This window comes from Syngnathus acus, chromosome 17 (genome assembly GCF_901709675.1).
Source record: "Syngnathus acus chromosome 17, fSynAcu1.2, whole genome shotgun sequence".
Lineage (NCBI taxonomy): Eukaryota > Metazoa > Chordata > Actinopteri > Syngnathiformes > Syngnathidae > Syngnathus > Syngnathus acus.
Window position 1 is genome coordinate 1,659,032 of NC_051102.1, and position 24,687 is coordinate 1,683,718.

The window sequence follows — 24,687 nt, forward strand, 5'->3', positions numbered from 1 at the left end:
ACCGCTGTCAAAAATCAAACATGAAAAGCAAAACCTTATAAAGTAGTAATACTATACATTTATTGTTGTTTGCATAATACATTCCATTTCAAGTCCCAAAACCCTGTGGTGTAGATTATTTAAACAACAAATGGCATGTCAGATTAACTCTTTCAATGACAATTTAAGATCACTTGATTTAACCACTTAAATTCACTGGCAACACACATTAATTCTTTCAATCCATTACTTGACATTGTGAGTCCATTAAAACCAAGCGTAAAATATCTCAAAATGTGTACAACTTTTAACTCTACAAAAAAAATCTGTTTTTTTTAGCCATGATGTCAAATGAACAAAGTAGGGTATATATGTATACATGGATCAAATCTAGTGCTCTCCAAGTTATTTCAAAGAGACCACCACAAAAACAGCCCCTCAGATTTTTTTAGTTGAGTGCAACTGTCAATAAATAATACAGAATGTGTCACAGCAGCATCTTTAAACCCATCATCCATTCTCAGAGCTGGAGGTAAACCAGTAAAAACCTTTGTGAAGCACTCCAAACAAATCTGACAACAAAACAAGCAAAAAAAGTTGTGATCGGTATTACACAAAAAAGGGAAACATTATTTACCATCCGAGATAGACACAAATGTTACATTCTTGTAAGATTTATTTGACGACAAAGGTGTCACTTGATTGTAAGATGAAGTGACGAGGCGAGCCTGGGGGACATTTGTCGCGTTTTGCTGTAAATTATGTCAAGAACACACACAAACAAAATTTGCAAATAAGTTTGAAATGATGCATCTTCAGATTTAAAAGGAGTCATTAGGAGTTAGGGAGTTATTTCAATAAGCTAACTGCCGGATCTACAGGGTGGGCAAAGATTAGAACGCAAATTGTTGATTGTATTTATCACCTTCCAAGTGTGTAGCTACTTTTGGGCTAGCTTGACTTACAACTTCAATTTGTTCAATTTACTCTCACATCAAATCATTGTTGGTGAGCGATCCGATCCCTCTTGCCTTTTAGCGCTTTCAAAATCAGACAAATACGTCAATTGGCTACATGATCGAAAATAGCAAAGTGATTGATTGGATGCTACTTGACAGTTCATTCCCAGTGCCATAATGAATACGTTCCCATCCCATGGATGGACTTGTGAAGAAGCGCATACTTTGAAGCTGCACCGTCTATTCTGTATCTGGAGCGAGAATGATTCGGTGAGTGGCGAGTGGCGGTGCTGCTTGATGCTGGGGCGGACGGCGTGTACCATACTGCAGGTTTAAAAGCGGATGAAGGTGGCGTCGATCTGGCGCACGCTGGGCAACGCCAGCATGATCTTCCGCCGGTACTGCGGGTCCTTCTGCAGCGGGTTTCTCTCCAGGTAGACCGTCTCCAGGGATTTGGCGTTCTTCAGCTCGTCCAGGTCCGACCAGTTGTCGATCTGGTTGTCGTTCATCTGAGGGCAGCAGCGGCACTAGTTTAGGACATTTTGCAAAATTATGTTTTGTGGGAGCCTTTTCAGAGTCCTACCCAGAACTCCTGCAGCTCCGTTAGATGGCCAATATTCTCGATCTTCTTCACTCTGTTGGCTGCAATGTCCAGAGTAGTCAGCTTTTTCTGAAGGGAGAGAAAGTCGAGCTGGGTGAAAGCGGAAAACACTTTGCAGTGGCGGCTGTTGTCGTCGTACATTCCCGCGAGCAGCAGAGTGCACAATGGAGAGCTTTTGGCGTTTGCTCGACTCACATTGTTTTCCAAGCCCTCGATGACCTCGATGCCATTGTGGCTGAGGTAGAGCTCTCGCAGGCTGACCAGGTTCTGCAAACCTTCCATTTTAGTAATCCGATTACTCTGAATGTAAAGGCAAAGAAGTTGTAATAAATTAGCTTTCGGCTGCTCGGCCCAAACACGTCTACCCCTGTAAGCGGTCCTGACATGCGAGAAGCTCCGCTTCAGTCGGTGCTGCTTACCTGAATGCTTAACACAGTCAGGCTGTGTAAGCTGTCCATATTCTGCAGCTTGGTGATTTTATTGGTGCCAAGGAATAAGCTTTGCAAAGACGTGAGCGTATCCAGGTTCTCTATGACCTGCCCGCACAAAGGAAGGCCAATGACAATGCAGTTGATGGACACGTTGGAGAGCGTGACGGCAAACATACTCGAATGCGATTGGAGCCCAGCTCCAGCATTTCCAGGCAGGGGAAGTGACTCAGGTTGGCGATGGTGCCGATTTTGTTGTGAAGCAGGAAAAGTTTCTTCAGCCGAGTCAGCTGCTCCAAACCTTCCATCTTCCTCAGAACGTTGAAGGACACATCCAGCTGCCTACAGTTTGGGGGGAAAAAAAAAAAAAAAAAAAAACAGAACTGAAACATCAATTAACACTGTGCTCCGAGTCCAGCTCGTCGTGCCATGGCGACCAGAGCCCAGAAGTTCACTGTTTACAATTAATATCCCAACTTACTCCAACTGAGTGAGCTTGTTCAGGTTCTCCAACTTGCGGATTTGATTGTCATACAAATCGAGCTCTCGCAGTGAGCTCAAACTGTCGAGATTTTCAATTTTTTTAATCAGATTCTGCCGTAAGGAAAGTGTCTGTGAAGACAAAGAGAAAAGTAGATTCACAATACTGCTTTTTTGTGTTTTTCTATTTGTATTCATATATTTATAAAATTTGGTGATAAATGGGCGGCTCGGTGGAGCACTGGGTAGCACTGGGTAGCACGTCCGCCTCACAGTCAGGAGGGTGCGGGTTCGATTCCACCTCCGGCCCGCCCTGTGTGGAGTTTGCATGTTCTCCCCGGGCCCGCGTGGGTTTTCTCCGGGCACTCCGGTTTCCTCCCACATCCCAAAAACATGCTTGGTAGGCTGATTGAGCACTCCAAATTGTCCCTAGGTGTGAGTGCGAGTGCGAATGGTTGTTTGTCTCTGTGTGCCCTGCGATTGGCTGGCAACCGGTTCAGGGTGTCCCCCGCCTACTGCCCGATGGCGCTGGGATAGGCTCCAGCACACCCGCGACCCCCGTGGGGACTAAGCGGTACAGAAAATGGATGGATGGATGGTGATAAATGTTAGTGTTCATTGAACACCAACCCTTTCTGAATGGATTATGGACTTACATTTGCTTTCTGAAGCACTTCCAGTCCTTCAATTTTTCCGATACGGCAATGAACAAGGTCCACATCCTGTAAATAAATAAGTGATAAATAAGTCTAGTCATTTCATACTGAGGTGAAGGGGAAAATCCACAACCAGTTTTCACAATATGAGGATCCCCAGTTCCGTGTGCGTGCGTGTGTGTGTGTGTGGGGGGGGGGGGGGGGGGGGGGGACAATATGGCCAAATGAGCTCAAAATATGTTTGCCTGATAGTAGGGATAATATGTCAAACAGCTTCCACTCACCTCCTCCTCTGGGTCTAGGATGATGGTGTCCATGTCAACAGGAGACTCTTCTTTATCTAGAGGGAAAGAAATCATAACACATGAGGTGGGGGCTCTGCTTTAACATCCATCCATTCCTAGACGACAGGACCAGAAACATCGCATGTGAGAGCTGCCGCTGATTGGGTGAATGTGTTGGGATGACATACTCGTGGCGGGAGGCTGATTAGGGTCCATGTCGCCATTGATGCTCTTCCTCCTGGTCTCGTCGTCGCCCGATTCCTCTGACTCTCCCCTTCGATCCACTACAAGTCAAGCACACAAAATAGAACCATAACGCTGTAAAATTTGCTTACAATTCCTTAAAAGAAACAGATTTTTAAGTACTATTACTATTTCAATCCTGTTCAATTTTTACACCAGGATTGATAAGCTTTAGATGGTGAGGGAAAGGAGTTAAGAAGTTCTGGGGTATTAGTAACATAACTAGGTCCAAAGAAAATAACATCGTCATTGTGGGAAGTACATTTGCACCTGGGGAGCAGGTAAAAAGGAAATAAAATGGGCCCTAGAATGGAACCTTGGGGCACTCGATGTAAAGGTGGATGAGGAAACAGGCTCCAATCATTCATCCTTCCTTTCATACCATCCTTAAAACCGTCATCCCTTCCGTGTTCTGTTTTTTTCTTGTATAGCATCCACTTTCACTTCCTACCATCCTTCGTTTCAAACCGTCCTTGTTGTCGTCCACCCTTCCAGTCATGCTTCCCTGCGACCATTCTTCCTACCCAGTTAACTTTCGTCCCAGGACACTGTAATCTTGAAACGAAAGCGGTGACATAACACAAAGGAAACACCACCCTGGCTGGTTATCGTTAGAGATGGAATACAGCAACAATCTGTACCGATTGCTTAGTGTGGGTGTGCTCCCATCATTCCGCAGCAGCCTGTTTTTCCGCCCGTCATTCGCGTCGTTAAATTGCCATACATACTGCGCGTTGTGAAACAGTTTGAAGAAGAACGTTCCCTACACCATTACCTCCCCGATATGCGCCGACCTGTCACGCAGGGATCGGATATGGATTATTGGGGACAACGTGCTCCAGGTTCGGCGTCAGCCAGCGAGCCTTGTTGTTAGCACGATAGCTAGCAAACGTGGACTGAACATCTGTTATACACACGGAAACGACACTTCGAATACGCTTGTGAGGTTCAAGCGTCGCTCGTCGTCATATATGACATTAACCTAGTTGCTTGTGGTTACGGGTCGGCGGTGTTCCGACATTATTTACCTACCTTCCATTTCTTGGGGCTCTACAACAGACAGGGAAGCCATGTTTCCTGTAAACACTCCTGGCAACGGTTCAGCCAATCAGAAGGAACTTATGTACTGCGACGGCGCGCCGCAAGGTTGCGCCACTAACACGCATTATCGCGGATTTTTTCTAATAATAATAATAAACATTTTGCGAGCTAGTGAGCAGAGGCGTAGCCAGGAATTCTTCCAGTAGGGGCGCACGCCCACAGGAAAAAAAATCGAACATCACCCACGCCGTTGGCTGATCGCTAAAACAACGTCCGGGAGGCAAACGGTGAATGGATAACATCGCGCACATAGAATAGCGCAAGCACATTCGCGCAAGACCGAAAGAAAAAAACGGCATGAAAATGAAGAATCGAAAAAGCTCAATTTTTTTTTTTTTTTTTTTTTCCAACCGGGGCGCAGGGAGTCCTAACCGTGGCGCCGCCCCGGCTCGCCCCGGCTTGGCTACGCCTCTGCTAGTGAGGATAGCTGGTTCTGAAAATCTGAAAGTCATCGACACTCTTTTTTCTTAAGTATTATTAGCCTTTTTTCAATTTACTATGGCAGATGCTATAGCAGGGGTGTCAAACTTATTTTTGTCGCGGGCGACATCATAGTCATAGTTTTCTTCTGAGGGCCATAGAAATTGTCAACCCAAATGTGTGAATGTCTCATATTATATATAGTGTAGACTGAACAACGAACTAGTGAATAACTAGATTAAGAACTAGTTTACTAGTAAGTTGTAATGTCCCTACCAAAGCTTAGACCAAACCTACGCCTTTGAAAACAACTAATTTAAAATTGTTTTTAAATTAATGCTACCACGGCATAGTGTGCTGAAATATTCCATTAGTAAATATAGATCTTCGCTGTATTGAAATAAGACAGTAAATATTGGTAGGGACTATTTTGTATTCCCCAAATATTGGTTGTGATATATCCCTACCATCCCTCTATAAACCTACGCCCATAGTTTACACCACCTAAAAATTCTTATGTCTTAAAGGTTCGTTCTGTTAGTCTTTCTGTTGCTGCTATACTTTGGTGGTTGAATTTCTTGTGGTTTGCATGCTGGCGACTAAATATAATAATGATTCTGCGGAACAATATTATCATCGTGTCAGGCAAAGTAAACTTGGTTTCTCGTGAATATGTTAAGCTAAAAAGTCAACAGAAGGTTTTCAAACCTGCTGTGCTAATGGTTAGTCAATAAATGTGGGCGGAGATTAATTGTGCATTCTGCGCTCTCAGCCAATCAGAGGCCATAATCGGGAGTTTTAGTTACAAAACCTACAAAAACGCTCTTGATAGGCGGAGCAGAACGATGCGCTCCCTCGTCAGTGTCTTTTGTATACTATCACGTATAGTCTTTTACTTCCACTTTGGGACTCGGAGCGATGCAGTTTGGTGACATTCTCCTGTTTGGGATCCTGACCCGTCTATCATTGGCTCTGCCAGGTCCAGTGGGTGAGAAAATTTTATAACTCACTAATTTTGATAATTTAAAACAAATAATTAAAATACAAATTTGAGATAAGAGACAATCCTGATGTACAGACTCATTTAGCTGTTGTTGCTGTCGGGTGTAACTGAAGTGAATATTAGCTGCTATTAAAATTAGAACGCGCAGAGACTCGCGTAGGTGTGTTCGGTAAAAAGAAAGAGGATGCGTCCCTGCAGAGACAATTAAAAGACAATAAAACAGTCAGAAGTGAAGTCGAAACTAAAGAGGATGCTTACCTGCAGAGACAAAAGACAATAGAACAATCACAAGTGAACAAGTGGTTTTTTTTTAATATCATTAACCGTTGTCAAAATAGGTTTTGGGGCATTTAAATACTATATGAACTTTGTGGCTGACTGAAAGTTAAATCTCAACTCCCATTCAATCCTCACAACCTGAAAGCACCTCGCTTTCTCTTTCTGTTTAGACACTGCGGTAGTTCAGCTGCAGCAGTGGATGGCGACGGGGGCACGGCCCGTCTCACAGCGGGTCCTCCTCAACGGGATCCCCTATACTGGCGCCACTCGTCAAGTTGACGGCATCATTCAAAGGATGTTGACGGATTCGAACCCTTTGAGGCTCCTCGCCAACCAGATTGCGTTATCGAGTGAGACATCAAATGAATCGAATTCCTATGGCTTCTTTGGTGAGGCATGCCGGGCTCGTGGTTAGGAAGTCTGCTTCATAGTCAAGGTTCAAAGTTCAGCTCTGACCCTTCTGAGTGAGGTTTTGCAGGGTACTCTGACTTCGTCTCTCATTCTCAAAACATGCATGTTCAATTCAATGAAGGCTATAGCAACCAAAGATGAGACTAAATGGTTGCTTGTCTGAGTTTGCTACTTGTGACGTGTCCGAAATCAATTGGGACAGGCTTCACCACACCCGTCACCTTAAGGAGGGCAAGCACTAGAGAAAACTGATGGATGGATGTCTTTGTGGACAGGAAACCACACGGTCCTCCGTTCCCGCGACTGCATTCTGGAGGGCTTGGAACTGTACTGGGCCGACAGGGTTTTCTACGACGGGTTACCCTACCTGTCCCGGGACCGCGGCGGGGCGTGGATAGCTCACACGCCGCAAGCGACGGCCCTCAAAGCGTCATGGGTACAGGCTTTGGGGGGCCCTGGGAGGGAGGGGATCTCCCTTCGGGACCAATGTGTCAACCTAGTGCAAAAGCTGGACCTTTCTGGGGAACACTCAGGTGGAGTACACCTATGTTTTTGTTTATTTATTTATTTATTTATTTATTTATTTTTCAGTTCCAGGGATTCTGATGCCTCATTTTCTTATTCCAACCTTGAGTGTACTGGCTTTTATTGGGCTCATTGCTCTCAGTCTTTTAATCTCCAAACAACAAGGTGAGCGAGTCATTTACATTCTTTCACAGTGATTGATGTATAATTTGTTTTGTCTATCGTAACATCAGCAGCCTTTGGGGTATTGGTTAGAGTTTATTTGGTGTTAAATGTATGATGGGTGGGTAAAACAATCAAAGAATGTTTGAACTTTTTGTGACTTGTTTGTGGTATGGCTTGAGTTTCTTCTGATGTAGAACTTGTACATAGGCTCAATCAAAACGTGTGTGTGGGGGGGGGCGTCAGTGATTGTTTTAAAAGAGCTGCTGAGTTCTATCCTTATAGTAAGACTCATTCCATGCAATGTCATTGAATGCAAAATCAACTTCTCGAGTAATTTGTCTTGCTCTCCTGCGGAATTCAAAGAATGGTCATGTGTCTTTTCTTTTCTTTCTTTATCTCCTCTTAGAGCGGCAGTACCCCGGAGGTAAGAAAACAACATTCTTTACAATTCTCTATGAACAGCACTGGATGGAAGATTAGTGCCAAAAGTTGAATATTTTGTGCACTCTGCACACATTAATTTCTTGTTACTGTTTTAACCTGGCTTGTTGTTTTACTGGAGCAATTGGTCAACCCTGTTCTCTCTTGTAGGTGTTGTTGGTTCAATTGTACACTACCCCAAGGACATGGCAGATTTCCATGCAGGAAAAACGGGCACCGCTTATCAAACCTTATGATTCAAAGATAAAACTAGGAAAGTACGTAGTGTACTGTGAAACAACCCAATGGCTTTACTTGGATGACATTTGAATGAGCCAGCAGGTGTCGCCGGGTTTTTCCACTCTGTGATGATGAGAAAGCAGCCACGCCAGCCCAAAACCTTTTTCGTATGTTGAGTCACATCAGAGTTTTTAAGAATTTATTTATCTTTTTTTCTGCTGTTAGGTTACGGATTTTAGTTATTGATCTGACTCCAAATTGCGATCAACACTTAACACATGAGTCGTTATGTCCTAATCCACACACTGGCGCACCTAACAATTTTGCGAGTTCTTTCTGTCAAAGAGAAGACCAGTTGATCAATCAGACCGAATTTACCAATTGTTTATTACTGACAAAGCAAGCTAATACAGGCGCCTGGGTCCCGGGTCCCTCACACCAAAGCTCGTGTGTTCTTGTGATCATCAAGAGACAATACATTCTTCCGGGTTGCCCAGTTATAAAGAAACACAATATGAATATTCAAACATGCAAAACATTGTGTGATGATTGGTCGATGGCCATCTGGGTGTTATTGCTGAGTGCAGCTGTCCGGCCTCAGCTGTCTGGCGGTTGGGTCCGACCACCAGGACGGGGTGTTATTCTCGTTCCTCACCGGCCTCGAGATGTTCTTGTAAGGTGAAGGAATGGGGTCGAAATACAAAAAGTCCTGCCTAGCTACAAAAACAGATATGCTCGAACTTCATTGAATAAAGTACATAAGCAGAAAAGTATATTCACATATTAAATCAATAAAAGAAATATTTTAAGCATATAATTATACCTACACACCAAATCAATAAAGAAGACATAACTAGACATTTTTAATAGGTGGTAATGACAAAGGTTTTTATAACTTTATGATCTGATATATATTTCTGAGCACTGTGAAATAACAAATGTTTTTTGATATATTGCCTGAATAGCTTAATGACCCTTAAGGAACTGTGTAATGCATGCCTGATGTTTTTTCTCTAAATCATGGACACGGCCAGAGTCGTCTTGACCGTTCAGTACTTGATTATATCTTGTGTTTTGATTAAACGTCATATGTCGCCTAATGCGGGACGCCAGCTTTTCGATTACGACTGAACGCTCTGCACAGAGGGAAATATTTTGCCTAACAAAGAAAAGATATGGTGGGAAGCATGATTAAACTAAGAATATAATGATGTGAGCAAAGACATGGAGTATCAAAAGAACTAACTTTGCATAGTCAGGGAACAGTAATAGATTAATGATGTTACAGCCAAAAAGCTCACATAAATTCGTACAAAATGACAAAAGTGAAAGAATGAGGTACGACAGTATATGTGCAAGGATGGAGGAGAATGTTTACAGGAAGGTCACTCGGAGATAAAAACCAGCTGGTGCCAGAAGGAGACAGCCAAGGACTCGGCCAAAGATGATCACCAAGGCCGAAAGACGGGATGGAAGACAACAGCCCCCACACACACACACCGAATCGTCCATAACCCGCACCCACTCCCATTTAATCAAACTCTACTGCAAACTCGCCCCACCCCAACGACTCATCACCCATCAAACTCGCCCCACACCGGCCTGTGCAACTGAATATAAGCTGACCAAAGAACCTTGAACGTGGCCTTTTCTGAATGGAGACTTTCTGCTCTTGAAAGGCCCAGCGCTGTATTGTACTTTCCTGAAAACAGAGCTTTCTTAACAAGAATTATGATTGAACTCAACCAACCTGTGTAAGTCTAATTTCTGCTTCAGTGTCTTTGCATTTTCCTAAATCTGAAGAAATTAAACGAGCACGCAGTGAGTAAATTGGATAACAGGTGATTGGCAATGGCTTTTGCCGTGAGGCGCAGATAGCGCTCCCTAAATTGTGGACCAAATCCAACAGCATGATTAAACTAAGAATGTAATGATGTAAGCAAAGACATGGAGTATCAAAAGAACAAACTTTGCATCGTCAGGGAGCATTAATAAATTGATGATGTCACAGCCAAAAGCTCATAATTCCGTACAAAATGACAAAATTGAAAGAATGACGAATGGATGAGGTGCGACAGTGTAAGAATGGAGCAGAATGTTTACAGGAAGGTAACTTGGAGATAAAACCAGCTGGTGCCAGAGGGAGACAGCCAAGGACTCGGCCAAAGATGATCACCAAGGCCGAAAGACAGGATGGAAGACGGCAGCCCCCCCACACACACACCGAATCGTCCATAACCAGCACCCACTCCCATGGAATCAAACTCTACTGCGAACTCGCCCCACCCCAACGACTCATCACCCATCAAACTCGCCCCACACCGGCCTGTGCAACTGAATATAAGCTGACCAAAGAACCTTGAACGTGGCCTTTTCTGAATGGAGACTTTCTGCTCTTGAAAGGCCCAGCGCTGTATTGTACTTTCCTGAAAACAGAGCTTTCTTAACAAGAATTGTGATTGAACTCAACCAACCTGTGTAAGTCTAATTTCTGCTTCAGTGTCTTAGCATTTTCCTAAATCTGAAGAAATTAAACGAGCACGCAGTGAGTAAATTGGATAACAGGTGATTGGCAATGGCTTTTGCCGTGAGGCGCAGATAGCGCTCCCTAAATTGTGGACAAAATCCAACAAAGGTGTGCTCCCTGTCTGGGCCGATGATACATCCTTGAGGTGTTCTTGTCCGGTGTCCTCCCTGTCTGGGACATCCTGTTCCACAACACTTCGAAGAAAACAACTTTGTGCAGTTGCCTGCACATTCCTTACCACCCACCATGCGACTACACGAGCACAGCCACTACTGGAAATTATATTGATATGATTATATATAAGTCTAACGCAGCCTCAATAAAATATGTTTGCAAACTGCCGAAAGCACATTTCCCTTTACTGCCTTTCTGTAAAGTTTGTGTGCACTCGCAGCCAACAATGAAGCTCTACTGAGGTGAACACACCAGCCCGATGCCCCATTCCATACACTGGCTGTCAAGTCAGACTTTGAACCAAAAATGACATTTATCTGCTCCACTAGATGGACAATTTTTAATGCACTTTATCATGTCTGTGTTTATCAGACTTAATATTAATGAGGAATTGGGCACACTGTAACCACATTTGTTAAGTCATTTTTTTGTTTTGTTTTGTATGCTGAGTGAAAAGCAATGTTGTTTCACACCAAATGTTTAATACCAATTGTCAGTCATTTTGTCTCACCAATCTCAGCCTTTCTACCAAATATTGAGAGATGTAAAATGTAGGGTTTAATCTAAGATACATCAACTGAATTGCTAATATTGGGTTTGTAATTTTGTAAATTGAATTCAAGATCGTTTTATTGCATGCTGATGTTAATGTTGCATGTATGTCTTTGCCTTGTTCGCTGTAAGCGTCTTTGAGTTTTTGAGAAGCGCTATACAAATTTAATGAATTATTATTATTATTAAATCAAAGTTGAATGTGTGCAACACAGATGAGCTCACTTCGCCTTTTCAATGAAATGAGCCATTGCCCTTTATTTATAGACCGATAGAGTTCAATTGTGATGATTCACTTGTTAAAATCTTCTACATTGATGCACATTCATTAAATTGCTTTTGCAATGACTGCCGTTGTTTAAAAATGTTTGGTGCTATTTTACAAGTTCAGTCAATTTTTTTTATTAGATTACAATTAGGTAAGCCTGGAACAAATTTACTAAAGTAAGGAGTTGATGCTGATGATAGAACTTTATTCATCCCACAGCGGGGAGATTCACTTGTCACAGCAGCGCATATGAGTGCAAGAATAATACGAGTGCAAGAATAAAACAAGTGCCATAATTTCAAAAAAAGGTAAATAACAGAGAAATACAAGTGCCGCTAGTAGAGACGAAACACATTAATTTTATCAGGTGCCAGGCATGTTGTAAAGTTAGATCAGGGTTAGGCAAGTCCGGGCCTGTTTTGGAAGTGTACCTCATCAACACAATTCATTCAGTCAGCTCAGCAAGCTCTGTAGAATCTTATTGAAGACTGACCATTTCAATCAGGTGTATGAAGGAAGAAAACTTGGACAGCAGCTCTCTATATCCCAGCGTTAGACTATTTGAATTATTTAATGACTTCCACATAAATATGTGTATTATGCAGCAATAAATAAAGGCTTATCTAATTAACAAACAAAAACAACTCATCTTATACTTATTAATGGGTCAAATTAGTTTTTCAAAATGGATTATTGATACCACCTCCTGTGCAATAGAGGGCGCCATTCTATTAAATGTCCATCATTCCACATCTATGGCCGGAAATGTACGTTTCGGATTCACCAATCACGTTGGCGTATCCTCGACCGTTGGGCGTTCAACCAATGATGCGGCCTTCTGAGTGGATTTAAATGTTGTGGCGTCCTTTCAAAAATTTCTAATGATACAACGAGGCTTAGTCATCGGTTACTGCGCTTTCGAGTGTCCTTCAATTTACGTGGTGCAGCGTGTGAGTAAAACTTGTTTTGTGGGGTGAGGCTAACGAGTTAGTTCTCCCCCCACTGTATTCTAAGTCTTAGTTGACATTAGCTATTAATCGATCCCCTTTAAGGGCTGCGTTACCGTGCAATATTTATCAGCCCAGGGAAAGCATTGCAGATGGCGCATTTCGGGCTAGAAAACGACATCGGCGACACGCTGAAGGTGGATGTCCCCGTCACCAATGGCCCGATTGCCCGCTGGCAGAGGAAAGCCAGCTTGTCCAACGCATTGTCGAGCGGTTTGTCCCCAGTGAAGTATGCCAACACCTCCGTGAACACCACAAAGACGCCTGGTCGGACGCCAGGTAAGGCACTCAGGAGTTGTTTGATAGTTCGCAAATGAGTTGTAATATGTACAAAACGAGTGTCATTGGTTTACGACGTACGTCTGTTACTACGCCTGCAACGTGACCGAGCTTGTACGCAATTTAAGAGTTGCCGTTCTAAACCTAGGAAAGAAAATGCACCATTTTAAAAGCCATTACTGTTAACTTTTACAAAAACGTCAATTCGCAATTATGTCAACACACTATATTCCAGAAAGTTTGACTTTTTTTTTTTTTTTTTTTTTTTTTTTATAGTGCAGACGCCATCTCGCAAAGCATAATGGCGAGCCTAAAATATTACAGTAACCCCCGCCAACATCCACCCCCACAGTACGTGACAACCCGCGATTAAGACATGCCCTCGCCAAATACATCCTAGGCATGTTTTTACATCTTTTATGCCAGTTGAAATATTGTTCTGGGGTTTTGAACTAACACAAACCCTTGGATAATACTGCAAGAAAGCAAGAGCAACAACATTATACAAATGGTAATAAAAAAGTGAGAGGATTGTTTTTAAATCAGGGTTTTAAAACACAGTTAAAGTCAAGGGTTAGGATTCATGTATTAATGAACAAACTTTTAAAATTTGGATTTTAATCTAGGATTATGCTTTCAAATTGGGTTTCAACCTAGGAATTTGATTTCAAATTCCAGGTATTCCTCATGTTACGGCGGAGTTCCTTTCCTGTGGTGCAGATGTAACCCGAATTGGTATGTAAGTCACAACGCGCCATACTAACCTAAAGCTAGCATAGAAAAGTTTGCGTTAAGGGCATACAGCGGAGGTCAGCTTCACGCGTGGTAAGTGCGTGCTCCCTGTGATGACTTTTAAAGTCCCAATGATCGTCACACACACATCTGGGTGTGGTGAAATTTGTCCTCTGCATAACCAATCCCCCGTGTGATTTTGATCCATCCCCTGGGGGAGAGGGGAGCAGTGAGCAGCAGCGGTGCCACGCTCGGGAATCATTTGGCGATCTAACCCCCCAATTCCAACCCTTAATGCTGAGTGCCAAGCAGGGAGGCAATGGGTCCCATTTTTATAGTCTTTGGTATGACCCGGCCGGGGTTTGGTGCAACCAATGCAAGAGATGCCAGCAGATTAATTTAAGAGTTAATTAAAAAAATATTGGGGGGGGGGGGGGGCAAGCGTGTTAAAACAGCATGGAGGAATCTGCATTTAAAGTGGTGACCTGAACCCTAGACCCTAGATCAGGGGTCACCAAGATTTCTTAAACCGAGAGCTACTTCCTGGGTACTGATTAAGGCAAAGGGCTACCATTTGACACAGACTTCTGAAATAGCCAATTTGCTCAATTTGGCTTTCACTGTTATTATTGTCATTTCCAGTTCACATGTAAGTGTGATTTTAACAAGAATAGCAAAAATACAGTCAAACCTTGGTTTTTGACCACAATCCGTTCCAGAAGGCTGTTCGAGAAGCGAATCGGTCGAATTCCGAATCTATTTTTCCCATTACAGATAATGGGAAAAAAATTAATCCGTTTCAAGACCCAACCCGCCTTTTTAAAGCATTTTTTCATTTGCGCTTATTTGTCCGATTGCGCAACTGATGTACTTTGCAAAATTTAAGTGGACCTAAGTGCGCAGGTAGCTTAATTTTGTCCGATCGCGCAACTGCAGCGCACAGCCGAACGCGCAACAGTAGCGCGTCGCCGACCGCGCAACTGCACCGCGCTGGTCGCATTATTGTGACAGAGCCGTCGCTAAAATTTAGAAAATATTTTTAAAGTCCTGATGTACTTTCCAAAATTTAAGTGGACCTCAGTGCGCAGGGAGCTTAATTTGGTCCAATCGCGCAACCGCAGGGCGCCGGGCGCTCACTGTCGCATTGCTTTAAGAGCGTCTTTGTGTTTTAGGATGGCTTTACTGCTCCCACTTGCTTTCTTTGGAGGCATGATTAGGTATTATTACAATCCTCAAAGTAACGAAACTACAATAACAACGGAGTCAGTCGGCATTCGGGCCACGCGGTCGGGTTTTCTCGGGTCTTCCCGGCTCATCTCGCGAGGTTCGACCTCCGAATTTTGTTCGACAACCGAAGCAAAAAAATCTAGTATTTTTTGTTAGAATTCCGATTTGTTTGAGAACCAGGACGTTCGAAAACCGAGGTTTGACTGTAAAATAAATAGATGCAGCTCACTGACAAGTGCCGCTATTTGAGCTAATTTTAGAACAGCCCTGCGGGCAACTCATGCGGTCCTCACGGGCGACCTGGTGCCCGCGGGCAACGTGTTGGTGACCCCTGCCCTAGATGATTTAAAAAAAAAAAATAATAATAATAATTATCATGGGATGTTTGCATGTTGAGCCGTGGTTGGTTGTTACCTGAGCAACCGTGATGTCATGTTCAGTCGATCGCAAGTGGCGAAATGGCTGCTCCTTTATATGAATACAAGATGTATTTTTCTCTCCCGTACAGGCAGACGTAAAGCCACTCCATCAAAGATGATGGGAGAGGACCGCTTCATTCCCGTCCGTAATGAAAAACAAATGGAAGTGGCAAGTTTCCTGCTCTCGAAGGAGTTTCGACCCAAGGAAGATGGCGTTTCAACAGCTTCAACGGCAAGCGCTTTCAAATTGTCTTTGACGTCACACCGCAGTGTACCGTGCAGAAGTGTGAATTTAATGCTTTCCGTGACACTCGGGCATGTTGTTAAAGGAACAACAAAAGATGTGGTCCATGATGCTGAATGGATGCAATGTGGAAGAGGCCCGCATCCTGCAATTCAGCGGAAAGCCAACAGTCAACCCGGACGGTAACGCTGCCGCTCTGCTTGATCGCGCAAATGGAAATTTATATGGAACAGAAATGGGCTCATAGACCCCAATTGTAAATTGTGTGTCTTGTTCTCCAGGCCAGCACAACTCCTTGAAGTCCGTCTACAGTCACACTGTAACGCCCATGTCCAACAAAAAGACGCGGTACATAGCTTCAACCTCCGAGAAAATCTTAGACGCGCCCGACGTTCGGGATGATTTTTGTAAGTATTGCCTCGCCGGTAGCGTTGCCGACCTACATTGTGGTGACTTTTTGCTACCGCCCCCAGATCTGAATCTGCTGGACTGGAACAGCAGCAACATTATGGCGGTGGGTCTCAGTGACTGTGTCTACCTGTGGGACGCCACTCAGGGGAATATCACTCACCTCTTGACCTTGGACAATGAGGCCGACTACATCACCTCCCTGTCGTGGGCCAAGGAGGGCAGCTACCTGGCAGTTGGCACCAGCGACTGTGCAGTCCAAGTCAGTTTGTGTCTTTTTAAAGGGTGGACATAAGATTCTATTCCAGCCCTCAGCTAATTTTTCTCTGAAACTGCAACCTGCTTTGTCTCTTGGTAGGTGTGGGACGTGTCGCAAGAGAAATGTCTTCGAAGCATGAACAGCCACTCTGCACGAGTGTGCAGCCTGAGTTGGAACGGCCACATCTTGTCCAGGTACTTTGACTTTGTATTCCTAAAGCTCAAGCAGTCTTGCGCCACCACTCCGCGTTGCTCACCGACTGATCGTTGTCCCAGCGGCAGCCACTCGGGTCAGATTCACCACCATGACGTGAGGGTGGCGGAGCACCACATCTTCACACTGCGGGGCCACTCCCAGGAGGTATGCGGCCTGCAGTGGTCGCCAGACGGCCGCTACCTGGCCAGCGGCGGCAACGACAACCTGGTGTGCATCTGGCCCCACGTGGGCCAGGGCCGCACCAACGTAACCCAGCCGCTGCGCACGCTCAGTCTCCACAAGGGGGCGGTCAAGGTGGGCAGCACAGTTGTTTGTTCTGCTACATACTTGTGAACCAATGGGAGGACAAAAATCACATCGTTACTGGATAACTTCAATCTCAAATTTTCAGCTTTTTGTATCCCCTCATATGTAATTGTATTTTTAAAATGTTACTTTAAATTGAAATTATTAGAATCTCAAATGTCTCTTTCGCCTCTGGAAAATATTGCCACTTTTTAAAACAGCTGGTATGGTATAATTAGCACTTTTGTTCTAACTTTTATGTTGCAAATGTAAATTTTAAGATAACTTCAATGCCATTATCCTACCAGAAAATGAATTGAGCGTTTGCACTTCCAGGCTTTAGCTTGGTGTCCATGGCAATCCAGCATCCTGGCCTCAGGCGGCGGCACCTCAGACTGTCACATCCGTGTGTGGAACGTTAACAGCGGCTCTTGCCTCAGCTCACTCGACACTCAATCCCAGGTCAACACGCGGCTCTCCTAACCAAACGTGTCAAATATACACCACTTGTGCTTCACTTGTTTTTCTACATGTGAACGAATTTCAGGTGTCTGCACTTGTGTTTGTTCCCAACTACAAGGAGCTAGTCTCTGCACACGGTTTCACCCGCCATAATTTGGTCATCTGGAAGTACCCGTCCATGGCGAAAGTCACAGAGCTCAACGGTAAGGCTTTCTTCCGACGGCAACTTTCGTCTTGTCAGATGGAAAGCAACCTACCGGTTCAGTTGAAACTTTCCTCACAAGGGGGCTATAATGGATTCATGACAAGTCCATTCATTTTAGCAGGGACATTTGACTTTGAACAAGTGCATTAATACCCCCCGCCCCGTCCCCCCTCCCTCGTAATCAGGGCACAGCGAGCGAGTCCTCAACATGGCCATTAGTCCAGATGGCTCCGTGGTGGCCAGCCTGGCGGCGGACGAGACCATTCGCCTGTGGAAGAGCTTTGAGGTGGACCCCAAGCAAAAAGCCAAAGACAAGACACCTCTTTCCCTGAATTCCGCCTTCACTCGAGCCATCAGATAATTCGATTAGACTTCTGCAAGGCACTCCTGTTATAATCTATTTTTAGTTTGTGCATTGCCTACATTGTACACAGCATATGTTTCAATCTTCTTCTCAATCTTTGAGACTGTTTTGCATAATTGTTATACAGTGCAACGTTTTAATAAATGAGTTTTGCATCCATAAATGGCTGAAATGAATTCAAAGTGAAAAAATACGAGGGAATAACCACTGAGCAACTAATTAACGAGAGACCTGTAATTATTTTCTGCATTCTTTTTTTTGTTGCTTGATTTTAGTTTTGTGATGGCTAGCTCAGTCCTGATAAACACTTTTTTATTCAACTGTTTCACACAAAAACAGTTTTTCGACACCAATTTATGTGGCAGGTTTTATTTTAACCAATCATATCTTGGACAACTAATCTGTGACGTCCTCTGATTGGTTCAGCTATACTTATCGATCATGGAAAAGTCTTCAAAGCTCGTTTTTCAAGAACAATGCTAATATTCCATTTGCGCAATATGAATTACATTGCAAAATCCACCCGTTTACTCATCTCAAGCTACAGCGGTTTTCCCACTTGCTGTCAACTAAAAATTACATCACAGTGCCTAAGAAATCGGCTTCCGAACATCACATGACCAAAGCAGAAAACTGGTAAGCCGTGATTGGTCGTTACCTGAGTTCTGTCTCGTGCGTTAAAACTTTTTTTTTTCTTTTTATCGTCTATGGATATACTGTGGATTCTCAACCACAAGGACTCCGGTCTTAAATGCAGGGGCAAAAGAAATGCATAAAATATGAAGCACTCAGGTAAGTCATTTCTTTTCATATTAAATACAGATTTAATAACAGTTTACTTTCTGTAGGTGAGGGGAGATAAAATTACTTCACAGTAGGTCACAAGTTGCCTAGAATCAAATGTCAAGTATTAAGCATTTTTGTGTTCTGGCCTTAAGTGAGTTATGCACATATATGCTAAATTCATCAATATTACTGCAGTATAATAAACAAAATTATGTGACCTATTCCTCCATACCAAGTGCAAACCACCAACTGCTTGCCAAATGACACCGACCTTGATATCTAAAATGTGTTTATTTCAAAAAGATAAATAATCAAACAACAAAAATCTATAAATTCAACATGTACAAATGAAAAGCGTTTTTCAAGGTTATTTACACGTGCTAGTCTTCAGTGAAAACGGCATGATACGAGGTTGGTGTCGGCCTAACGTGGTACTAGCGGAGCGCAAATCCGCAATGAAGGAACACAACCCGTGAGAAAATGGAGCACCAAACTTCACAGTGAGGCCACAAAAACACACAAGATCACTGACAAAAACAAAAGAAAACAAAACAAGCCATTCATATGATAACATGTCCCAACAATGTGAATCAAAACAGACTAGACTGTCAGCAAAGCCATTTTGAGTCTTTATTCCTCAGTGTACAAGTACGCTCTTTGTCCTCAGACTAAGACACTTTGGTGCTAGTGCCAATGTCTTGCGAATGTGGACAGGAAAGTACGAGTACAGCTGGATATCAAGGCTGCTCAATTGGCTTTCCATAGATGCCTTCAGGGTTAAAAAAAAAAAAAGTTTGAGTAGTGTTACTAGTGCAACACAGGAGTTCACTAGTACACTCCTATCAAATAAACGACTGAATAAGGAAATTTCAGCACACCAGTTGGACAACGTCAAGTTGTGGACTTGAGAAGGCTGATAACGTGATGCAAACTACGAGGGGCCATTTTGGTGCCGGTGGGTCGTATGGTCCAAGAGCCTTCTAGTGCATGACACATAATAACTAGTGGGGCCAAATAGCTTACTAGGGAAGCTTTAATTGTGGGATTAGTAGGCCAATTGTGTCACTAGTAGCAGAATTTTGTTTTACTAGTCATTGTACTAGTGTGCTGAAATGTCTTACGAGGAGGACAAAGATCTTACTAGTACATGGAACGGAAGACGGATATGAAAGGAATTGGTTATTCTATAGCTGTAGTAGTACGGTAGAGTCACTGAGACATGATCAGGGTCCCCCAAAAAAAGTTAGATCTCCTTTACTTTGCTCAATTGCAGATTGCCATTGGTGTGGCTGTGCTGGTGGCGGTTGTTCTGGTCGCCGCTGGCATTGCCGTTGTGTTGGTGGGTGCCGTTAGCCAGCGGGGGGCTGGGTGGGGCCCGGTCACCCCCGCCCTTGAGTTGGGCGACGGGCAGCCGTTTGCCCCGGATGTAGGCCTGCAGCCAGAAGTTGGAGAAGAGCATGAAGAAGAGTACACCGTACATCCAGATCACGTGGATCCACAGGGGCATCTGGTAGTCGCATTTCTCCATGAAGTAGTACTGGCTGATGTGCACCGACACTACGATGAACTGCGTCTGACGGAAACCACGCAACATGTGTTCACACAACTGATTTGTTTCATTTCACCAAATTCATATTCAAAAAATGGGGATGACTTGAATTGGATTCTGCCGATACCATAAATGTTGCTATGCTAAATTTAATCTAAATCCAAACTCACTTTTCAGAAAATGGATTTGATTGTCTTTATGATTTGAATTTGATTCCTGCACAACCTACCAGCTGGATGGCGGTCATGTACTTCTTCCACCACAGGAACTTTTTGAAGCGCGGCCCGGCCGCCGCCAGCCCATAGTACGTGTACATGATGACGTGGACCGTGGCGTTCACCATGGCGTGGAAGGAGCCCATACCGCCGGCTGCGATGGGAAAAATCTGGGTCAGCTGTGACAAGTTGCCGTCAGCAACAGAGTATGTGAGCGCGAACCAGTCCTCACCAGGAGTCAGCATGACACCCCACCACCACGACCAGGGCATGACAGAGTGATGGAACACGTGGAGAAAAGTGATTTGATTTTGTTTCTTCCTCAACACAAAGAATACCTGAAATGACGTCGACTGAGAATCAGTTATGTCATGTCAGAATAAAAAAACTAGTAATCCCACTAATGCGCACCGTGTCGAGAAGTTCGATGAACTTGGAAAAGAAAAACAACCAACCCACTCGCACCATCTGAGGGAAAGAAGGAAGCATTCTTGAGTTGATGTGTATATAAAAATACTTATTTGCCTTTTGTTTAAGATCAAGATTTGCCGACTTACCCGAAGCGCCTGCGCACTCCTGGAGGGATCAATAAGATCACATTTCCACGTGAAGGTGGTGCCCCATCCAGACATCAGGAACTGGAGGCCGAGACACATCCGCAGTTAGTTCACATCAAATGGAACCAATTGGCCTTTTGAAGCAGGTTTCTCATACCTCGTACACGAGGAAAGCGTTGAGGGCGACCATGCCAAAGTTGTAGACCACCATGGCCGTGTTGAGGTGGAAGGGATTGCGGTTGGCCATTAGGCGAGGCCCCAAGTAGACGGCGAAGATGACGTAGCCCACCAAGAGGCTGGTCATTTTCAGGGGACAGTGCACCAACGGGTAGTCTTTGACCCGGGGGTCTGGAAAGAACAAGGCCATGTTGACGTCGTCGCGGTTGTTTGATTTTGTTGGTAAGCAATTTGAGATCACGCAACTCACCGCATTTGGACAGCAGGTCGTTGTAGAATTCCAAAATATTGGATCCGACGTCTCGCAGCATGGTGACTGCTCTCCTCTTTTCCTGAAAGAAGACGCCATAGTCAAAGCCGCTGTGTGTTTCGCCGTTCACCTAAACAAACAGTGGGCAGCTGCACGGCCACAATGCTGATAAAGCCTCACACATCATGCTCATCTCACGTTCTCCAACCTTTGGTGCCCCAAGGCACATATTTTACATTAGAAAGACTGAATGCATGACACTAATATTGACACAATCACAATATTTAGCTCCGCCCACACCACTCATATAGTCACAAATTGACTCAGTGTGAAATCGGGGGCCTGTTGAGTTGAACCTAAAAGTTGATATGGTGTTCATTGCACCTTCTGCCATCTCAAGCCTCGTATTTATTTCCCTGCCCGTCACTATACAATGCTGGCATAGATCAAGGAAAATACGGTTCATTATTCGCAGGCGGGCCGATGAAGTGAAATGGGTTGATCCCCGATTTACCAACACGGGAAGCCCGGATGAAATCACAAAAGCTGTATTTGAAGCGAGCTATTCATTTATGTCGTCAGGGGAGAACAATGAAATTCTCCCCGGCTGACTAACAGAGCAAGTCAGACGGGTGAGGTGAAGCACGGAGCCGAGTGACGGTGTTTTTTTTCAGGGCGTGCGATTGCCAAATAAACACCAGGGGCATGTTTGGAAACTGGCGAATACCAACTTGTACGTGACACACGCTTTGGAAAAAAACCACAACTGCGGAGGCTACTTTGAAGGCCAGCCCCTCCCACCCCCAGTTCTGAACGCAAGCCAAAACCTACGACTTGCCAGAACATCAATCAGGCATGCCGACAGCAAAATGGAAGGAGGGCAAGGGTTGGATCACCATTTGCTCAAAGAACTTCAACATATTCAAGATCAACAAATGCTAAACCATTAAAAGCATTCAAGTGCATTAAATCTAATCTTTTTCACAATGAATTGCCTTTTTTTTATTTTATTTAAGTATTCATCCACTGATTCAAACTGCTTACAAACGTTGCATTAGCACAATTGTTTCCCCATGTGTTCACATTTTATTCCTTCAAATTAAAAAGATTGTTTAGTGAAAATGTTGAACATTTTAGCTGACCAAAATATCTTCGCCGGTTCAGTTAAGTACAAGTTGTAAAAGCATTGGGGTGAAGAAGTGTGAGCAAAGGTGTTGAAAAGTGCATCCCATCCGGTTGTGACTCACCTGCTGAGTCCTCAGCTCTCGCTCCCGTAACAGCCAGGGCGCACGCTCAGGCAATCAAACACTAAAAAAACAGTCAGTGAGGAGCAACAGGTGGAAGGCGGCCAAACCACAGCGCCGCTTTCCCGGCCCCAGCTTCGCCGGGTCGCGAACGCAAATATTCCAAAGAGACAGATGAAGTGGGCTTGGGGTTGAGCTGGGGGGTACTCCAGATGCGAGGTAGTGAGTGTCAAACTGAGATTAGCGCGGCAGGCCAAGCACTCCGCTCCATTTAAAGCCCTGCTGGAAGTCGTAGAGTGCAGGCAAGTTTCAGAACCGCACCCTGTTTCAATGGGAGGCTCCGCCTACCTGTCCTCACTCTGCCTGCTTGTGATTGGCCAGCCTTCTCAATGGGCTCGTGGGAAGGGCTCTCCCATTGTTAGATAAAGCCACACTTACTACAAGAATGCTCATTTCCTCCCTAAATGTAGGCTTCAAATGCCGGTTGGAGAGTCAAAATTTGGGTTCTGTGGGCAGGTATGGGTTTTCAAACAAGGGTTAGGTTTCCCATTCAGGGTTATAAGACGGTTTTAGAGTATCAAATGAGGATTTTAAAAGCTTGGCATCGGGTTTCAAAATTGGGTTTCAAGAAATGGGGTTCAAAGAAGGGTTTTCAGGTATTCAAGCCAGGTTTAGGGTTTCAGGTTCAAGGGTGGCTTCCAATTTCTAATTAGCATTTCAAGCCATTTTTGGGGGTTTTAATTTGAGCACATCTCAGGTGATGTTTTAGGTCAAAATTTCTCCACTTGCTTCTCCAATCAATTGTGGAGTATAGATGATGCTCACAAGCCTGAGTCATGGACACACGCACACACACGCACACGCACACACACACGCACACGCACACACACACACACACACACACACACACACACACACACACACACACACACACACACACACACACACACACACACACACACACACACACACACACACAGGCACAGTAAAGACACACCTATTGGTATTGATGATGTCAGCAGTGCTGCAAGTGCACAGGAGGTCGTTGTCATCCAGCCCGGTGAGGAGCTCCCCCCACCACGGCCTCTCTGGTCCAACCAGTTCCCCAAGATCAAGATCTACCCCACCCCACCCTTACCCGCCCGCCCTGTACATTACAAGCTGTGGCCTCCCCCAAACACAAAAAGACAGCAGCAGGCACGATTGGAATCTGAGCACGCGAGTGCCAGAGTGGGAGGCCTCACTGTTTATATTTTTTGACACATGGCGGCCATTTGCCAAAATCGGCCTGTAGCTTTCATGTACAAATCAGCAAAATTGACTACTTTCAGTGTAGGCCTACATATTGATAGTCAGACATGTGTTTTTAATCATTTATTGAATGGGTCACATTGACCCGCAGCATCATTAAAATTGCTGGTTGATCAATTTAATTTTCTGTGCACAGCATTAGATTATGTCACTCTATCGGAATGGAATTTTAGTAATTATCAAGCTGTGATTGTTCTGTGTTGAGTTCATATTCATTCAGACATAATGATTTAATTGCCATTTCATTCATTCCAGACTCCAGTTGAGTGGGAGAGTAGAATTTTGTTTTTAATTTTTCTCGGCTATGTTGCATGTTTTTGGGGCATTCCGTGAAACTCGATTGCTGCGTATGTTAATGAGCCCAGTTTCAATGTTGGTAGAACACACCGGAAATTTTTCCCCAACCTTCTAGGTGACCACCACTTTAATGAGTACTTGGGTAAAGCATAGTCAACAGTTTTTGCTTCTCCTGGTCCTGTGACACAAATCGAGAAAGCACAATACCACAAAACAGCACAGCAAATTTGCTCATCAGCCGTAGTTTTCCACTTAACAGAATCAGCAAAGAATTCTCGAGCTCCACAAGCCTTCCCACTCGTCCTCAATTAATCAATCATGGCATCATTCTGATTGCTTAAGTTGCAAAAATTCATGAATGGATCCCGGAAAAACACGTGTGAATTCACAGCTTGCAGAATTGCCTAACATGCGTCACATTGAGTTTATAAATTCCATCAGTGTGACACAGACATTCCTTGTGTGGGTCGACTGAAAAC

The 24,687-nt window shown here is 44.2% G+C and overlaps 4 protein-coding genes and 1 long non-coding RNA gene across 9 annotated transcripts; 3 read left to right on the plus strand and 2 right to left on the minus strand.

Moving 5' to 3' along the window:
* Nucleotides 1-38: 38 nt before the first annotated feature.
* On the minus strand, nucleotides 39-4,733 carry ppp1r7 (protein phosphatase 1, regulatory (inhibitor) subunit 7). Of its 2 annotated transcripts, none has more exons than XM_037276375.1 (10): nucleotides 4,663-4,733; nucleotides 3,576-3,671; nucleotides 3,388-3,443; nucleotides 3,104-3,169; nucleotides 2,449-2,579; nucleotides 2,147-2,309; nucleotides 1,959-2,075; nucleotides 1,735-1,839; nucleotides 1,522-1,608; nucleotides 39-1,447 (listed from the first exon to the last, which is right to left on the minus strand). In XM_037276375.1, exons 1-10 carry the CDS (start codon nucleotides 4,700-4,702, stop codon nucleotides 1,271-1,273), a joined length of 1,038 nt encoding a protein of 345 aa, XP_037132270.1. In that variant the 5' UTR covers nucleotides 4,703-4,733; the 3' UTR covers nucleotides 39-1,270. The 2 variants fall into 2 exon arrangements, with proteins under 2 accessions (XP_037132270.1, XP_037132271.1); XM_037276376.1 differs by lacking the exon at nucleotides 4,663-4,733 and adding an exon at nucleotides 4,406-4,568.
* Nucleotides 4,734-5,984: 1,251 nt separating this feature from the next.
* On the plus strand, nucleotides 5,985-8,347 carry LOC119137294. 3 transcript variants are annotated; one of them, XM_037276512.1, is made up of 6 exons: nucleotides 5,985-6,139; nucleotides 6,604-6,822; nucleotides 7,120-7,377; nucleotides 7,436-7,534; nucleotides 7,941-7,958; nucleotides 8,126-8,347. In XM_037276512.1, exons 1-6 carry the CDS (start codon nucleotides 6,070-6,072, stop codon nucleotides 8,209-8,211), a joined length of 750 nt encoding a protein of 249 aa, XP_037132407.1. In that variant the 5' UTR covers nucleotides 5,985-6,069; the 3' UTR covers nucleotides 8,212-8,347. The 3 variants fall into 3 exon arrangements, with proteins under 3 accessions (XP_037132407.1, XP_037132409.1, XP_037132410.1); XM_037276514.1 differs by having other exon boundaries at nucleotides 7,436-7,528; nucleotides 7,938-7,958; XM_037276515.1 differs by lacking the exon at nucleotides 7,436-7,534.
* Nucleotides 8,348-8,769: 422 nt separating this feature from the next.
* LOC119137295 lies at nucleotides 8,770-11,072 on the plus strand. Its single transcript, XR_005100890.1, has 2 exons — nucleotides 8,770-8,872; nucleotides 10,830-11,072. It is a non-coding gene; the product is annotated as an uncharacterized LOC119137295 (long non-coding RNA).
* Nucleotides 11,073-12,565: 1,493 nt separating this feature from the next.
* Nucleotides 12,566-17,979, plus strand: cdc20 (cell division cycle 20 homolog). Of its 2 annotated transcripts, XM_037276510.1 has the most exons (11): nucleotides 12,566-13,001; nucleotides 13,680-13,736; nucleotides 15,469-15,611; nucleotides 15,709-15,805; nucleotides 15,905-16,030; nucleotides 16,097-16,293; nucleotides 16,390-16,484; nucleotides 16,566-16,800; nucleotides 17,128-17,253; nucleotides 17,339-17,456; nucleotides 17,644-17,979. In XM_037276510.1, exons 1-11 carry the CDS (start codon nucleotides 12,815-12,817, stop codon nucleotides 17,817-17,819), a joined length of 1,557 nt encoding a protein of 518 aa, XP_037132405.1. In that variant the 5' UTR covers nucleotides 12,566-12,814; the 3' UTR covers nucleotides 17,820-17,979. The 2 variants fall into 2 exon arrangements, with proteins under 2 accessions (XP_037132405.1, XP_037132406.1); XM_037276511.1 differs by lacking the exon at nucleotides 13,680-13,736 and having other exon boundaries at nucleotides 12,567-13,001.
* A 901-nt stretch (nucleotides 17,980-18,880) lies between these two features.
* On the minus strand, nucleotides 18,881-22,905 carry elovl1a (ELOVL fatty acid elongase 1a). Its single transcript, XM_037276469.1, has 8 exons — nucleotides 22,604-22,905; nucleotides 21,357-21,438; nucleotides 21,087-21,277; nucleotides 20,930-21,010; nucleotides 20,784-20,840; nucleotides 20,605-20,710; nucleotides 20,387-20,526; nucleotides 18,881-20,181 (listed from the first exon to the last, which is right to left on the minus strand). Exons 2-8 carry the CDS (start codon nucleotides 21,415-21,417, stop codon nucleotides 19,852-19,854), a joined length of 966 nt encoding a protein of 321 aa, XP_037132364.1. The 5' UTR covers nucleotides 21,418-21,438; nucleotides 22,604-22,905; the 3' UTR covers nucleotides 18,881-19,851.
* Nucleotides 22,906-24,687: the final 1,782 nt, after the last annotated feature.

Coding starts and splice junctions, on each gene's coding strand:
- elovl1a (XM_037276469.1), bottom strand. CDS start 21,417: ATGCTGCGAGACGTCGGATCCAATATTTTGGAATTCTACAACGACCTG. Junction 20,841..20,929: donor GGAGTGCGCAGGCGCTTCGG/GTAAGTCGGCAA, acceptor TCTTTCCCTCAG/ATGGTGCGAGTGGGTTGGTT. Junction 20,182..20,386: donor ACATGACCGCCATCCAGCTG/GTAGGTTGTGCA, acceptor GGTTTCCGTCAG/ACGCAGTTCATCGTAGTGTC.
- ppp1r7 (XM_037276375.1), bottom strand. CDS start 4,702: ATGGCTTCCCTGTCTGTTGTAGAGCCCCAAGAAATGGAAG. Junction 3,672..4,662: donor AGAGCCCCAAGAAATGGAAG/GTAGGTAAATAA, acceptor CTTGACTTGTAG/TGGATCGAAGGGGAGAGTCA. Junction 1,448..1,521: donor CGGAGCTGCAGGAGTTCTGG/GTAGGACTCTGA, acceptor TGCTGCCCTCAG/ATGAACGACAACCAGATCGA.
- cdc20 (XM_037276510.1), top strand. CDS start 12,815: ATGGCGCATTTCGGGCTAGAAAACGACATCGGCGACACGCTGAAGGTG. Junction 15,806..15,904: donor GCCAACAGTCAACCCGGACG/GTAACGCTGCCG, acceptor CTTGTTCTCCAG/GCCAGCACAACTCCTTGAAG. Junction 16,801..17,127: donor TCCACAAGGGGGCGGTCAAG/GTGGGCAGCACA, acceptor TTGCACTTCCAG/GCTTTAGCTTGGTGTCCATG.
- LOC119137294 (XM_037276512.1), top strand. CDS start 6,070: ATGCAGTTTGGTGACATTCTCCTGTTTGGGATCCTGACCCGTCTATCA. Junction 6,140..6,603: donor GGCTCTGCCAGGTCCAGTGG/GTGAGAAAATTT, acceptor CTTTCTGTTTAG/ACACTGCGGTAGTTCAGCTG. Junction 7,378..7,435: donor CCTTTCTGGGGAACACTCAG/GTGGAGTACACC, acceptor TTTATTTTTCAG/TTCCAGGGATTCTGATGCCT.